The sequence below is a fragment of the Chiloscyllium plagiosum genome, chromosome 7, assembly GCF_004010195.1.
Source record: "Chiloscyllium plagiosum isolate BGI_BamShark_2017 chromosome 7, ASM401019v2, whole genome shotgun sequence".
Classification (NCBI taxonomy): domain Eukaryota; kingdom Metazoa; phylum Chordata; class Chondrichthyes; order Orectolobiformes; family Hemiscylliidae; genus Chiloscyllium; species Chiloscyllium plagiosum.
The window spans coordinates 46,798,892-46,812,074 of NC_057716.1; the positions used below are offsets into that span (position 1 = coordinate 46,798,892).

General features: G+C 40.6%; 2 protein-coding genes across 2 annotated transcripts in view; one reads left to right on the top strand and one right to left on the bottom strand.

Annotated features, from left to right (window-relative positions):
* The window catches only part of scrn3 (secernin 3), a 24,525-nt gene extending 24,151 nt beyond the window's left edge, over window positions 1–374 (bottom strand). Inside the window, exon 1 of the mRNA XM_043693597.1 lies at window positions 150–374. The gene's annotated coding sequence lies outside the window, so the exon portion shown is untranslated. The remainder of the gene's footprint in view (window positions 1–149) is intronic.
* Window positions 375–480: 106 nt separating this feature from the next.
* cir1 (corepressor interacting with RBPJ, CIR1) overlaps window positions 481–13,183 on the top strand; it is a 58,609-nt gene continuing 45,906 nt past the window's right edge. Inside the window, exons 1-5 of the mRNA XM_043693596.1 lie at window positions 481–840; window positions 4,050–4,144; window positions 7,617–7,690; window positions 7,831–7,841; window positions 7,954–8,012. Of these exons, the coding sequence (XP_043549531.1) occupies window positions 769–840; window positions 4,050–4,144; window positions 7,617–7,690; window positions 7,831–7,841; window positions 7,954–8,012 (311 nt within the window). The 5' untranslated portion in view covers window positions 481–768. The remainder of the gene's footprint in view (window positions 841–4,049; window positions 4,145–7,616; window positions 7,691–7,830; window positions 7,842–7,953; window positions 8,013–13,183) is intronic.

Genomic DNA, 13,183 nt, shown 5'->3' on the forward strand with positions numbered 1-13,183 from the left:
ATTTTCCGGCTCCTCGGATGCTGCCTGAACTGCTGTGCTTTTCCAGCACCACTCTAATCTAGAATCTGGTTTCCAGCAGCTGCAGTCATTGTTTTTACCGATCTTGTACAGCGCTAACACCGACGGAATTATAATTTAACACTACGAACAGAACTGCAGGACTCGGGTTGGTCTTGGAGGAATAGACTCCGTCCCAATGTCACTCGATCTTCTCTCAATTAAAACAGAATTCAGTAGGGAAACTGAATGGATTTTTAAAAAGTATATAACAGCAGTGTCCCTGGCGAGGGCCTTGGATTAGTATCTGAAATCAACTGTTTTCTGATACTCCCTCAGTTTACACGGACTCCCCGGATTTTGTCAACACGAACGTGATCAGGTTTTCTCTGGGAACTGAAACTGAAACTGAATCTGGATCTGGACATTGATTTGTTTCTCTTCCAGTGTCATGGTGGAACCGACCCGTTACCACTTCCGGGGCATTTCCATCCCACTTTAACAACATTCTTGTGTTTGGGGAGTCGGCGGAACCGTCACTTTTCACGGTCTCACAATCCCGGTTTATCATCGGGAACCGCTTCCCGGGCGCACTGTGTGTGTTTGGTGTCGGGGCGGTGCTGCCCGGGGAGCCGCCCCTCCTCCGCGCGCCTTCACTCGGGCCCGAGGCCTGGGCCAGGAACAGGCCCCGCTTGATCCGCCCAGTACTTCCCCCACCTCGGTTCTGTTAGTCATCCCGGGGCAAACACCCCCGACCCGGCTCCCGGCAACATGGGCAAGTCATTCGCCAACTTCATGTGCAAGAAGGATTTCCACCCGGCCTCGAAATCCAACATTAAGAAGGTGAGCGGCAGCTGGGGCCTGCTCCAGAGCACGGGGCGGGGGCGGGGGCGGTAAAGAGGACAAGAGGAGAGGAGGTGGACACGGTGATAATCCCCCCCGGGGAGATGGTAAAACCCTCCTCCCAACCCAGGGGGGCAGGGTGATAGCCTTTCTCTCCCCCACCACGGGGACAGGGTGAGAAGTACAACTATAACCATTCCCCCACCCCATCCTCAGACGGGGAGACTGGGTGATAACCTCCCTCCAGGACATGCCGAAAGGGAGGGCTGGGGGACCGCATGCATAGTTCATGTGGCTGCAGTTAGGGGGAAACTAACTGTCCTTCATGTAGTGGCCTTCCCTGATGTCTTTCTCACACTTGCTATTCTTAATGACCATAACATTTAATAATCAATAATTGATATCATAAATGTTAACATGTATCATTCAGTCAGTAGCTTTAGAAATGTCAACACTACAGTTGGCCAATGTAGTTCTGAGGTAATAGGATGGAATTCTGTGAACATCACACAACTTGCAGCAAACAGACCAAAGTCTGAGTGTGCACTGCAGTTGGATCTGTGGAGATATTTGGGCAGATGTTGCAAGGAACACTTATGCTGCAAAAGGATGAATCAAACTATCTCTCTTTGAACTCAATGACAATACTATCATTTGAGTCACTAGCAGTAATGTTCTGGGTACCACAATTGATTAGAAACTTAACTAGATTAGCCATATGAATACTGTGGCTACCAGAGCAGGTCAGAGCATAGGAGTTCTGCAGCAGATCAGTTATCTCCTGAATCCCCAAAGTATGTCCACTAGTCTTCAAGACAGATGTCAGGGGTGGTGGAATACTTTGTCTGGATGAATGCAACTCCAACAACATCCATGAAGCTCAACATATCCAGAACAAAGCAGCCTCCTTTATTGGCATTCCAACTATCATTTTGAACATTCACTTCCTCCACATTGATGCAGTTTGGCAGTAGTGTGTACCATGTACAAAATACACAGCAGGTTCAATTGATAGCACATTACAAACCTGTGACCTGCTTTCAGATCACCATCGGAAGCCCAATGCAAAACTCACCCCCAAATTTCCACAACCACGCCCCCATCCCAACCCCACCCCCACCAAAACTAGTCACCCTACACTACCTGTCATTGTGTCCCTGGCAAGATCTTGACCTTACCATTAATATGGGCTTCATCACTGCCTGTCTTCTGGAATACAACACTGTTCTTGGGAGCAGGATTTCTTTCCTGTGAGGCCAGAAGTCCATCTCAAGTCAACATGCCCTGATGTCTATTACCAATAACTTACTTGTGGGAGGGTGATCGGGTTCATTTAAACTGTAAATATGAAGAAAATGGAGCTGCGAGTTGGGGAAGGAAAGAGAAGCTAGAACTGCAGGATAAGGTGCTAATGATGACCATAATTATTTGATTTGATTTATTGTCATGTGTATTTTGTTACAAAATATAGTGAAAAGTGTTGTATACTGTCACTACTCTCCAGCGCCATCTTTAAACACAAAAATAAATCAAAACGTGGAATGTAAAGGCAGAAAAATTAAAAAAAAACTGTTCAACTTTATAGTCCTTCTTGTTAAGTGCTCCACCATGGATCCTGTGGCGAGGCATGCTGCTGCCATTGCAATGAAAGTCACCACTCTTTGGCGCTATCTCACCTCCACTGAGTCCATGCCAATGCAGATGCCACTCCATTAACCTAAACTGACTCTGCCACCACCATGAGCCTGCTTCGGGCCCACCTCACCGATGCAACTGCTGCTAATGCTGCTGGGTCTTGTACTGGGTCCAAATTTGCCTCTTCCACTATCTCCGTGAATTTGTGCCGGACGCAGGTGCTGTTGGGTATGCAGCAAATTCAGCGTAAGCATAGGGATTCATTGCAAATGTAGCTTCCTGATATGGTGCAGTATTGTCAAGTATTTTAACTCCCCTTTTGGAAGTTCAGTGTTTTATAAACTCAATACGACCCAGAAATAGTAAGTGACAACCCTTTGTATAGGGACACGTTTTTCAGTGTCTGCCAGCAGCTCTGAATTTCCTCATCAGCTTTATAAGAGGCAGTTCCTACAATACCTCCAATTTAAAATTCTTCCTCATATGGCCTCCATTCCTAATCATTTCTTTAAACTTCTACAATCAAAAAAATTCTTGCACACTCCAGGATCTTGGAATTACCAGCCATCAGGGTTTTTGCCTTCTTCCACACAGGTTCCTTTGGAATTAAACATATGTCGCACTTTGGTTTTCTCCCCTCCTCTAACTATCCATAAAACACATCAATTTGTCCAGACGTTTGGTCATTATTCATAACTATTTCTTCTCTGTGCTGAGTGTGTCTTTTTCCATGTACATGAAGTGTAGAGGGAGGTTTTTATCATCAGAATTGCTACTGAAATGGAAGCTGTTTTTGCTGTTACCTATCTTCAGTATACATATCTTCTGGATGGTTTGTAACATTATTACCCATATTTTAGTCAATGTAATTATAATCTATGTTTTTTGTTTTTCTCTAATACTATTAGATGGCTGTCTCTATCAACCCAGTGAGTGTGCAATTATAGTTTTAGTGCTTGAAATTAGGATTTATTTGAATATGTACTTATGAAATATATTGCTTTATAGTTTTGGATCTGGAGGTTTCAAGGACTGAGTCTGTTCAGTATCATAAAACCATAACGTTATATATATTATTCACAACCTTGGAATATAACAATTAAACATTGCAAGGGCTGCTCACTAAATAAATCACTTGATATTCTGCTTATATTTTAGTGATGCTGGTTAGAGATATATCTTTGAGGAGAAAGTGAGGGTTGCAGATGCTGGAGATCAGAGCTGAAAATGTGTTGCTGGAAAAGCGCAGCAGGTCAGGCAGCATCCAAGGAACAGGAGAATCAACGTTTCGGGCATAAGCCCTTCTTCAGGAAGCCCTTCCTGAAGAAGGGCTTATGCCCGAAACGTCGATTCTCCTGTTCCTTGGATGCTGCCTGACCTGCTGCGCTTTTCCAGCAACACATTTTCAGCTAGAGATATATCTTGACCTGGACTGTAGGCAAACTCTCTTAATGTTCTGTGAGATTGTTTATGTCTACTTGAGAAGACAGTTTAGATCTTTGCTTCATACCATAGTTATCAGAACAGAAGTGTTGTGTTGTTTATAGAAGTCTAACTTTATATCCTTTTTTCAGGTATGGATGGCAGAACAAAAAATTTCTTATGAGAAAAAGAAACAAGAAGAACTAATGCAACAATATGTAAAAGAGCAAGAAGTATATGATAACAGGTTTGAATTTGTATCCATTGTATTGTTTTTGATTTCTTAATAGTTAACTCAAATTGTTAACTTGCACTATTTAAGCCTGGGTTTTCCACCTGTCTTTCTATCTGCATTTCCTCACTCCTGCAAACCACTGCCATTTCCACCATCCCCAATAGACTTCCCCACCACCCAATTTCCCCAACTCAATTCAGCTGATTTTCTGTGGATAATTTTCTGGGAAAGATGGGCATAGAAAGTTGGGACCAGTGCCTTATTTTGAAATAGAATAAACCTAAGTCTCAGTTTTTTTACTGAAAAAAAAATGACGCTGCAAGATTTTACACATTAAAACAGAAGAACAAGGGTCAAACATGGCAAATATTAAATACCTTCAATTACCAACACTCTAAAATGCCAATCAAAATATATTAAACTTGAATTAAAGGACAAATTATAAATCACACATTAAATGGCAAATACAGATTGTTCTGCTATAATGAGCATTTCGTAAGCATGAATTCACTGTAACGCAATTGATGAATTGGGAACACTGTTTCTAAAGCATGAACTTTTAAAATAGGTTTTGGCTGTAATGTGATTAGATTCCCTACAGTATGGAAACAGGCCCTTCGGCCCAACAGGTCCACACTGACCCTCCGAAGAGTAACCCATTTCCGTCTGACGAATGCACCTAACACTATGGGCAATTTAGCATGGGCAATTCACCTGACCACATCTTTGGACTGTGGGAGGAAACTGGAGCACCCGGAGGAAACCCACGCAGACACGGGGAGAAATGTGCAAACTCCACACTGACAGTCACCCAAGGCTGGAATTGAACCCAGGTCCCTGGCGCTGTAAGGCAGCAGTGCTAACCATTGAGCCACCATGACTTCCTTTACAACTCCAACACTTCAAGCACTGTTTCTAAAGTGCGATTTTTCTATAATGCGAGGTTGCACAAGACCGCAATCATCATGTTATAGGAGAACTACCTGTACAACTGAGACAGATCTTACAACTCTGCTTGTAATATTTGCCACTTACCATGTATGCCATCACTCACAGTAACATAGTCCAAATTTCATCACAAAAACAAACTGAGATATATTTCTGTCTGTCCAATTGAGATATATTTCTCCCATGCTTCACAGATGTTTTGTGTTGAATTCCCTCCCTGAGGGCACTGTGGATAAACCTAAAGCACATGGACTGTAGCAGGTCAAGAATGCATCTGACAGTACCTTCTCTAAGCAATGAGGGGCAGGCAATGGCCAGCTAGTAGTGCCCGCATCCCACGAATTAATTTTTAAAAATCATGGAAATTTGTGTTTTGGTATCTGGTAAATATATGCAAAATGAGAAATAGCTTCTGCTCTAATTCCTGCCATTTGTAATTTTGGAACATGAGTCCTTTTTAGGTATGAGTTCCAAAAGTGAACCTGAAAGTCACCTTTCCTGCTGCTTTGGCTGGTTGCTGATTTGTAGATTGGAATTTTAATGGGATTCTGGCCTAGTGCAGCAGAATGTGGTTGTGGCAAAAGTAGCTGCGAGTGTTGCTACGACTGCTGCAGTTAATTTTGCTGAATCTTGACAAGTTCATATGGCTCGCAAAATTTGTGGACCAGCTGTTACAGCTAGAATAAAAAGTGAACTGCAGATTCTGTAAATCAGAAACAAAAACAGAAATTTCTGGAAAAGCTCAGCAGGTCTGGCAGCATCTGTGAAGAGAAATGAGAGTTAACATTTCGGGTCTGGTGACTGGGGAAGGACCTGAAACGTTAACACTGATTTCTCTTCACAGAAGCTGCCAAACTTACTGAGCTTTCCCAACAACTTCTGTTTTTGTTAGAGGCTGAATTCTAGTTTAAAGGCTGTGTTAATAAGATATTTAAAATACTGACCTGACATCTGCAAACAGGTTTATTTGCATGCCTCAAAATGCACCCCAGTAAAAGTCAAAAGTGAAAGATTATGTTGGGATGTTGATGCACTGGCATTTTTGGATATTTAACCGCACGCTGAAACTTCTCCCTTGGCAGTCAAGATTCTATTACTGCTTAAGTCTGCAAAATTTTCCTTTTCAAAGACTTGTGGAAATCAAAATAATTTGTTAATTCAAAAGCACTAGATTTCTCTTCAATGTGCAGAGATAGCAGCGAAATAAGCCACTGATGTGATTTGTATAAAGAAACTGTCCATCCTATATTTTTCACCTCAGATCTGCCTCTGGATGGCTGCTTCTAGTTTTTTGGGAGCATAACTCTTGTAACTATACTTCTGTGTGACACAAACAAAATGCCTTTTTGATACAAGCAACAATGCTCCAGATGGATATTTATATCATGGTCCCCATCTTCAAACAGCAGCACTCGTCATCAGATTGCTGCAGTTACACCTACATTTTCACCCTTTGTACATCACTAGCATTTCTGATGCTGGATGCCTCGGAAATGCACAGCATACCTTCAATCCAGCTGAATCCTTGTAGTGTAGGAGAGTCAAGAGAAGCCAAGCCACACCCTAATTTGAACAGCAGTAACTGTCATACTCTGGTAAAGTAATTCATTTATTAATTGCTGTGGGACATTTAAATAACTTGAGTTTGAGTCAGGTTTAAAAAAAAATTGGGTTGAGATAATTGGGTGAGGGGCCAGGATGTGTAGGCTAGTACAGTGGCAGGGTAGTGAATATGGGGTTAGTTTTATCCTAAGCCAGATTTTATTTCCTCCAACTTTTCCTGGTTATCAACTTATGTATGTGTGTTGGGGCCCTCTGCAGTTCTAACTCGGTGTTGTGTTTTTGGAGGATTTCATGTTTTGGGTAATTGCCCAGTTATTTGAACCTCCTGGCAATTACCACAAAGTCAGTGCTTATGAAGGGTCCAGACATGCATCTTTCAGGGTACATCTGGTCGCTACCTATCCAGAGATTGGAACATGAAATAATTTGGGAATAAAGTGTTGAACAAATGGCATCTTGTAGTTTGGCAAATGATGTGAGACCAATTTAACAGAACATTCTGATCAAAAAGCAGTAGCTCTATATCGCCAGATAGAAGAAAAGTCACGAAAAAGGAAAGCCAATTTAGCCCTTCAAAGCTAATTCCTCTAGTACCCCAACTGTCCCATTTTGATGAGAGAAATTATGTATAGAATATTACCTATTGCTCGAGTAAAATGGCGCTCTTGATAATTGCTCTAATTTTACATTTCGCTAACTTTTTCATTTATGTCCTCAGGCCTTCATCTCCTGCTTTACTTTAAAATAAGCACATAGCTTTATCTTTTTCCTGCTCATGCTGTTTAATATTTCACTTAAGCGAGACAGTTCTAGAACTGCTTGGGTTATACAAGTTTGTTTGTGCATACATATTCTATTAAACAAATAGATACCTTTTTAAAATGAGCATTGATACATGAAAAGACGTAAAGAAGCATTACTCTGTTTTGGAGATTAAAACCCTTAATATATGGAAAACTGCCATTTTTTTAAGGTTACTCATGGGAGATGAACGTGTGAAGAATGGGCTTAACTTTATGTATGAGGCACCTCCAGGAGTAAAGAGTGGTAAGAGGTTTTAACAAGTGTCTTTATATTATCTGCATGTATTTAATTTTCATCATTGTTCTTTCTGTTTTAAGATTCTGTATTTATGTATGCAGCAAGCTAACATAATTTCCTTTTTTCTAAATTGACTGGCAACAAAGAGAACAAAGAGGTAAGATTATGTTGATAAATGTCTCCATTTAAGATAAATGTTTGAAAATTTGAAGAATTTTTTTGATTTTAACATATAATCATAGCTGAAGTGTTTGAATGTGCTGTTGCAGACAGAAGAAGGAGAGACTGAATACAAGTTTGAATGGCAGAAGGTTGCACCACGAGAAAAGTAAGTAGTGTTTCACGGCAACTGCTGACATCCCTCAACTTTAAAGATATAGGCAGAAATTCAAACGTTTGTTTGTTGTGAAGCTATTTTGGAAAACCAATCACACATTTCTGAATATTTATTAGTTTAATTTAAATTATGGACTCTCAAGAGTTTGTCTGGTACTGATGACATCCAGTTTATAATTATCCAGCTCGTTTTAAATGAAATGTTTTACATTGGCTATTTCAAATTTTACAGATTGAATAATTATGGAGGATATTTTAGCCAGAGCCTCTGCTAATTCCTCTGATGTCTTTCAATTATATCTTGAATTAATGCTATCAGAGGAACTTGAGTTCACTTTTCTTCAGAATATTCTTGCCCTCAATTATTTACAACAATTCTTCTTCATTTTTTTGCAATACACCTTCTTATCACTTCTATTGGCATTTGTATATAAGAAAATCAAAGATTTGATGTGCCTATATCACACACAATTAGATTCTCTCATTTACCTCTGAATGCTCCTAACTGTTTAAAAGTACTACTTATAAGCTTATAAAATAAACCTTTTCCATTTTCAGGTCTGTTGGTCTTTTACTGGTCCCTTTTTCACCTTCAACCTCACTTTAAATACCAACTACGCTTTATTTATATCTTCATGTAAGAACATAGAACTTAAGAGCAGGAATAGGTATTGATCCTCTCGAGCCTGCTCCACCATTCAATGCGATCATGACTCATCTCGTCTTAGCCTCAACTGCACTCTTCTGCCTGCTTCCCCATAGCTTTCAACCCTTTACTAATTAAGAATCTCCTCCTTAAATTCAATGTTCTGGCAACCACTGCATTCTGGGGTAGTTAATTCCATAAATTCATGACCCTTTGAGAGAAGTTTTAATTCTGTTACCCCTTACCTGTTGTTCCAGATTGCCCCAAAGAAGAAACATCCTCTCCACATCTACTTTTGTCAATCTGCTTTTGCATCTTATATACCTCAATTAGATTTCTTGTTATGTTTCTGAACTTGAGAGTTAGACCTAAACTGTTCAATCTTTCTTCGTAAGATAAACCCCTCATCTCAGGAATCACTCTAGTGAAGATCCTGTGAACTGCCTCCAATACAACTACATCCAAAACTATACACAGCACTCCAAGTGTGGTCTTTTGAATGCCTTGTACATTTGCAGCAAAACATCCCTACTTTCATTCTCTATTCCTAAAACAAATGCTAAAATTATATTTATCTTCCTTATTACCTACTGTACCTGCATACTAGTTTTCTGCGATTTTATGCACGAGGACAGTCGGGTTCCTCTTGCATCAAAGCACCCTAAACTTTTTCTCCATTTACCTTCCATCTCTGTATCCAGTCATGAATATAGATTGTAAATAGTTGGGGTCCCAAGGACCGAACCCTGTGACACCCCACTGGATGCATCTTACGAACCAGGAAAAGACCTATTTATAGAGTCATAGAGATGGACAGCATGGAAACAGACCCTTCGGTCCAACCCGTCCATGCTGACCAGATATCCCAATCCAATCTAGTCCCACCTGCCAGCACCTGGCCCATATCCCTCCAAACCCTTCCTATTCATATACCCATCCAAATGCCTTTTAAATTTTGCAATTGTACCAGCCTCCACCACATCCTCTGGCAGCTCATTCCATACACATACCACCCTCTGTGTGAAAAAGTTGCCCCTTAGGTCTCTTTTATATCTTTCCACAACATCTTTCCGATAGAAAGGAGACCAGAATTGCATGCAATATTCCAACAGTGGCCTAACCAATGTCCTGTACAGCCACAACATGACCTCCCAACTCCTGTACTCAATTCTCTGACCAATGAAAGAAAGCATACCAAACGCCTTCTTCACTATCCTATCCACCTGCAACTCCACTTTCATGGAGCTATGAACCTGCACTCCAAAGTCGTATGTTCAGCAACAGTCCCAAGGACCTTGCCAATAAGTGTATAAGTCCTGCTAAGGTTTGCTTTCCCAAAATGCAACACCTCGCATTTATCTGAATTAAACTCCATCTGCCACTTCTCAGCCCATTGGCCCATCTGGTCAAGACCCTGTTGTAATCTGAAGTAGCCTTCTTCGCTGTCCACTGCACCTCCAATTTTGGTGTCATCTGCAAACTTACTCTCTTATGCTCGCATCCAAATCATTTATGTAAATGACAAAAAGTAGAAGACCCAGCACCGATCCTTGTGGCACTCCACTGGTCACAGGCCTCCAGTTTGAAAAAACAACCCTCCACCATGACCCTCTGATTTCTACCTTTTGAGCCAGTTCTGTATCCAAATGGTTAGTTGTCCCTGTATTCCGAGAGATCTAACCTTACTAATCAGTCTCCCGTGGAGAACCTTGTCGAACGTCTTACTGAAGACCATATAGATCACATCTATCTATCCGTCCTCATCAATCCTCATTTGTTACTTCTTCACAAAAACTCAATCAAGTTTGTGAGACATGATTTTCCACGCACAAAGCCATGTTGACTATCCCTAATCAGTCTTTGCCTTTCCAAATACATGTACATCCTGTCCCTCAGGATTCCCTCCAACAACTTGCCCACCACCGAGGTCAGGCTCACTGGTTTGTAGTTCCCTGGCTTGTCCTTACCACCCTTAAACAGTGGCACCATGTTAGCCAACCTCCAGTCTTCTGGCCCCTCACCTGTGTCTATCGATGATACAAAGATTTCAGCAAGAGGCCCAGCAATCACTTCTCTAGCTTCCCACCGAGTTCTACGGTACACCTGATCAGGTCCTGGGGATTTATCCACATCCAGCACTCCCTCCTCTGTAATATGGATATTTTGCAAGGTGTCACCATCTATTTCCCTACATTCTATATCTTCCATATCCTTTTCCACAGTAAATACTGATGCAAAATACTCATTTAGTATCTCCCCCATTTTCTATGGTTCCACACAAAGGCCGCCTTGCTGATCTTTGGGGGGGCCCTATTCTCTCCTTTGTTACCCCATTTATGTTGACTTTGTTCTTTCTGTTTGTTAGTTAATCCTCTATCCAAGCTAACAAATTACCCTTACCCAATGTAATTTTATCCTGTGTATTACCTTTTGTGCAAAACATTATCAAATGCCTTCTGGAAGTCCAGATTTCCTACACATGCAGGATCCCTATTATGCATTTTGCTTGTTCCATGTCTGAAAAACTCTAACTGGTGGAGATTTCTACTCTGCGATCTTAAACTCCTTCTAAAGTCCTTAAATATACTTTTATCTGAAACTATTTCCATTACGAGCTACAATTCTTTGCTGCTATCCTTACCTTTCCTGTATTTTTTCCAATTTTATGATGTCTTTCAACCTGACCAATAGGCAATATACAAGTCATTCCACTACAACACTTATTCTGTAACACAAATGTGCTATAACGTGATTGATGAACTGGGGACACTGTTTCTAAAGTGGGAACTTTTAAAACGTGTGTTGATGTAACGCGATTGCATCATCAACACTTCAAGCACTGTTTCTAAAACATAATTTTTCTCTATAATGCAGTGTTGCAAGAGAACACAACCATCGCATTGTAGAAGAACTACCTGTACTGTTTGGGACCACTGATTGTGACTGTGTAACAGAATAATTTGTTATCCCTTACTACAGAATTCTTCAATGTTAGCACTCTGTTATTGTATTTGTTTGTCTACCACTCTATATCGTGGACAGTCTTAACATTGTATAGAACCAACCTCCTCAGAGTTACTATCACTATCCATCTAATACTGAACATCACAAAAAAAACCATTCAGCACAGGAAGGGGCCATTTGGTCCCTTTTGCCTGCCAGCTCTTTTTAAAAGGTATACTACTGATCCCACTCTTCTGTGATTTATCCATACATTTGCCTATCTTTTGAACAGCTTCCTTAACTTGGAACCCACAGCTCAGGATCCTGTTTCATTTACTGTATCTGCAGGCATCCTCACACTTCTCTCTTTCTACATTATCCCCATGTTCTGTATTCCTAATACCATCTTGGATGCCAACATTCTGGAGAACGTAAACCAGAAATCAATTGTCCTTTATCTATCTTTATGATTGTAATATTCTGTTAGATCATCTCTCTTTCTTCAAAACGCAAGAAATAGGACTACCCAAAAAACTCAATATCTCCTCAGGCCAATCACTTCAACTCAGGAACAAGTCAAATGAGACTTTGTTGCACATCCTGTGGGGCAAGTTCATGCTTCTTTGGATGAGGGGACCAATAGTACACACAGCAATAGTACACACAGCACTTAAGGTCAAACCAAACAATATCCTGTACAATTGTACATATGAATACTTCATATGAATACTTCAATCTCTTTATGACAAAAGCCATAATACCATTCTCCTTCCTAATTTCTTGCTTAAGTTAACTTTCTCTGATTTATTTATAAGGGCTGTTAGCTCCCTCTGAATCCTAACATTTCCCAGTCTCTTGCCATTCAAAAATATTTTGTCTTTTTTTCTTATCAAGTGGTTAGCTTTGTCACATTAAACATTTGGTGATGATTTTGCCCACTTAACTAAAATGTCTACATCTGTGTGCAATCTCTTCACCACTTGCTTACCCACCTAACTCGATATCATCAGCAAATTTGAATAAGTTGCACTCAGTCCCTTCGTCTAAGATTCTCATATAGATTGTTAGTAGTTGAAACTGAAATATTGTTTCTTGCAGTATTCTGTTAGGTACAGCCTGCTAACTTGCAGCATGTACCACTTGTGTGTGTGAGATCAGTTCATTCCTAAAAGGAAGAAAGATCCCAGGAGGAGGCATGGGCGTCCGTGGCTGACGAGGGAAGTAAAGAAACATATAAAGTTAAAAGAGAAAAAGTATAACATAGCTAAGATAAGTGGGGAAAACTGAGGACTGGGAAGCTTTTAAAGAACAACAGAGGATTACTAAGAAGGAAATACGCAGAGGAAAAGTGAGGTACGAAGGTAAACTGGCCAAGAATATTAAGGAGGATAGTAAAAGCTTTTTTAGGTATGTGCAAGGCAAAAAAATGGTTAGGACAAAAATTGGGCCCTTGAAGACAGAAACAATATTACTAAGAACAAAGAAATGGCAGAGGAATTAAATGGGTACTTCAGATCTGTGTTCACTGGGGAAGACACAAGCAATCTCCCTGAGATAACAGTGGCTGAAGGACC